The sequence below is a fragment of the Emiliania huxleyi genome (assembly GCF_000372725.1).
Source record: "Emiliania huxleyi CCMP1516 chromosome Unknown EMIHUscaffold_2074, whole genome shotgun sequence".
Taxonomy (NCBI): Eukaryota; Haptophyta; order Isochrysidales; family Noelaerhabdaceae; genus Emiliania; species Emiliania huxleyi.
In genome coordinates, this window is record NW_005200531.1 from 1 (window position 1) to 3209 (window position 3209).

Below are 3209 nucleotides of genomic sequence, written 5' to 3' on the forward strand. Positions count from 1 at the left end.
TGTGCGGCGGCGGCGAGAGCGATGGGGCGTGGCGGGAAGAGGCGCCGGCAGGCGACACAGGCGGCGCAGGAGACGGAGTGGATAGGGTGCGACGGACCGTGCGCTCGCTGGTTCCACACCTCCTGTGTTGGCGGCGTGGTCCCGTCCGGTACGGACGACTGGTTCTGCCCGGACTGCCGCACGGCCGCCGAGTCGGACGATGAAGCGGATGTGCTTCCCGAGGGCCTCTAAACTAGTACAGAGTCACACATGCTTAACTACAAAAATCAGCGCCGCCCCTCGAGCACAAACTCGGGCACCGCGCACGAATTGAATTTGAGGTCCGGCGAGGCACCACACACAAAGCTCTGTGGGCTGAGCGCCGCGCTCGACCCGTCCGCCCAGCGCGGGAGGACACGCACACGGCCGCACTCGCGGCAAATGCGGAGCTGCACGCACTCCTCACCCACAGCATCGAGAGTGAGCCACGCCTGCCTGGGCTGCGGCGGCGGCGCTCCTGGGCGCCACACGCAGAGGGCGTAGGAGCGGCACTCCCAGAGGTACCCCTTCTTGCGCTGGTTGACGTCAGTGAACGGGTTGGGGAAGACGAGGCCGCCGCGTATGTAGTGGACCTCGTGCGCACCCTCGCCAACGAGGCTCTCGTACCACCGCGTGTGCGACAGGATAGGGAGCAGCGCGACCAGAGTGCAGCCCCGCGCGCGCACGTCCACCTCGACCAGCTTGCGGAGGTGCACCTCGAGACCCGCCGCGCCGTTGGCCATATCCTGAGGCGCGTACGCGGGGTTGGCGTAGACGATGGCGCCCGGAGGAATGACAGCACGCGCGAGGACGTCGTCCTCGAGCGTCGCGTACGCGCCGCACACCGCCGAGAAGGGCGTCGCCATCGCGTCAAAAGTTGGCTTCCAGATGCGGCGCACCGTGGCGACAACGGAGGCGGGGCTCTCAAACTGCTGGTGCATCTTGACGACAAGGACGGAGAGCGGCGGGTCCGCGGCGTCGGGCTCGAGCTCCCAGCGGGAGGCGCCGATGCGCCCGCCTGCCCTGCGGCGCGGCTCGGGCGTCGGGCGGCGGCGAAAATGTGCGGCTGCTCTTGCTAGGCGCGCCTGACGGCGCCGTGCTCGCGGTGCGACAACGCGTGCAAGTACTCATTGATACCGACGGCCGTGCGGGGCGCGGAGAGCTCGACGCCGGCGCACCATCCCTTGGGCCGCGGCCGCCTCGGGTACGTCAGGGCGCCGCCGCGGCCGAGGGCGGGTGCCTGGATGAGGGCGACCGCTGTCGTGGTCAGCTCTTGGTGGATGGTGAGGAACTATATCAGTGCACACGTGAGCGCCGGCGTGGCGCGCGCGGTGTGCGAACGGGCCGGGAACCCCCCCAGGGCAGCGCGCTCGCAGACAAGAGCCGAGGTTTGGCGCGGCACCACGCGCCTGGTCGCCGGCGGTCCGGCGCGAGCGTGTGGTCCTCGGGCGGGCCGGCATCATTCGTCGCGCTGGTCGCCGGCTTGTAGGCGTCGGGTGGTCAACGGGGACGGGCGGGTGGCCGACGACTTGAATGCGCACTTGCGGACATTAATATATAACATCTTCGCGAAAGGGCGAGGTGCCCCCAAGACGCTCACCTCGCGCAAGGCCAAGAGAAATACCTCGGCACGCCACGATGCAAGCCGCACCGCGCCCTCGCCAAACACGCGGCCACTTTCTGCTCTACGGAGTTTGGAGGAGCGCCCCGCCGCCGTGCCCCGCAACAAACAGCCTCGCTGGGCCAGCCAGAAGATAGATAGAGATAGATGCATAGATGCAAAACACCAAAAAACAATGCATACATCGGCTCGCGAGGGGTGCTAGTATGAGACCGATACGTCGCAGTTCTCTTGCGCAGGCACTAACCCCGCCCGAGGATACCTTCCGTCCATTCGGAGTCCCTCTCCTCATCGCACGCAAACAAACAAACCCAGCCAGTCAGCAGTCCACCCACCCACCTTCGTTCGTTCGGGTTCCGGAAAGGAAGGACAAGTATGTAGGGGTCCATGTCGAACCGATCCTATCCCGGTGCTCGGTCGTCTGCGAGCTGACGTTACAACAATGGGCTTGCCCATCCCGGAGTGGTTCGACCCCACACAAATCCGGAGGGGTGACGGGATGCTGTCGTTGATGGTCTCAGGCCCAGTGAGGTAGTGCATCGGACTAACTATCCCGGATCCTGCTGAACAAGCTCCTCTTGTAGCTCGATCGGTCACACCGCCATCGCCGTCGGGGAGAGGGGGGACGACACTGCTCTGGCAGCGTGCACCTCGATCCTGTACCGTGTTTGTTATGACCCCCCCCAATGAACACACCAGTGAGGGAGGGCGAGACGATCGAGGGGTCCTCCCGTACCATGCGGAATCGACCCTATCCAGTGCTCAAGTGCTCAAGTTTCTAGATCTATGTTCGAAGGCGGGCGCGGTGCGGTTGCGGTGTCGGTGGCGAAAAGAGATAATGAACGCGGAATTTTGGGCCCTCCGTCCGGTTCGCGATGTGTGTATATGCCGTGCTCGGGATGTGGTTCTGACGAAGCGGCCGAGGACGCGGGCTGCTGCTCAAAGTGTCTTAGCGGCACGCGATCGTGCTGCGGCCGGTTCTGGGGCGGCTGGGTTGACTTTATTTGCCAAAGCAACATCATCGAGCTTGCCATTGGCGTTGCCGTCGGCATTGCTTTCGAAGAGCTGATCGCGTCGTTCACAGACAGCTTCATCAAGCCAGGCGCCGGCCGCATGAAAGATGGACACGATCGCCCTTCCCGCAGCCGCGGCTGCCCCGTTGCCACTCTAAGTTCACCCCTGCCCCCTTGGCAGCCATGAACCTCGTCAAAGGCGGAAGTTCGACCTCTGGGTCGGTCTTTGTCAGAGGGCAGGAGTTCACCATCTCAGCCTTTCTGGACCACCTCGTCTCGTTTGCACTCACCATGCTTGTACTCTACACCGCCTTTTGGAGGCCCTACCTGAAGTACCATGCTCACAGAGAACAGAAGTCTTCGGCCAAGGTGGAGAGCGAGACCAGGATCCCTCCCGACGAGCGGGTTATCCTCGCGGCAATCCTCGAGGAGCTGAAGGCGCAGAATGGCGCCGCGGGAGGGAAACCGCCGACTTCAGAGCTCCGGGAACTTAGTGACTGCTCCTTTCTCTTTGGCCTTGGAGCTGCGCGCGGACCAGTGCTCTAACCATAACGGCG

At 64.2% G+C, this 3209-nt stretch overlaps 1 protein-coding gene across 1 annotated transcript; it reads left to right on the plus strand.

Moving 5' to 3' along the window:
- Positions 1-2524: 2524 nt before the first annotated feature.
- Positions 2525-3198, plus strand: EMIHUDRAFT_254065 (hypothetical protein; the record flags this gene model as incomplete). Its single annotated transcript, XM_005781065.1, has 2 exons — positions 2525-2810; positions 2888-3198. 2 exons carry the CDS (start codon positions 2525-2527, stop codon positions 3196-3198), a joined length of 597 nt encoding a protein of 198 aa, XP_005781122.1.
- Positions 3199-3209: the final 11 nt, after the last annotated feature.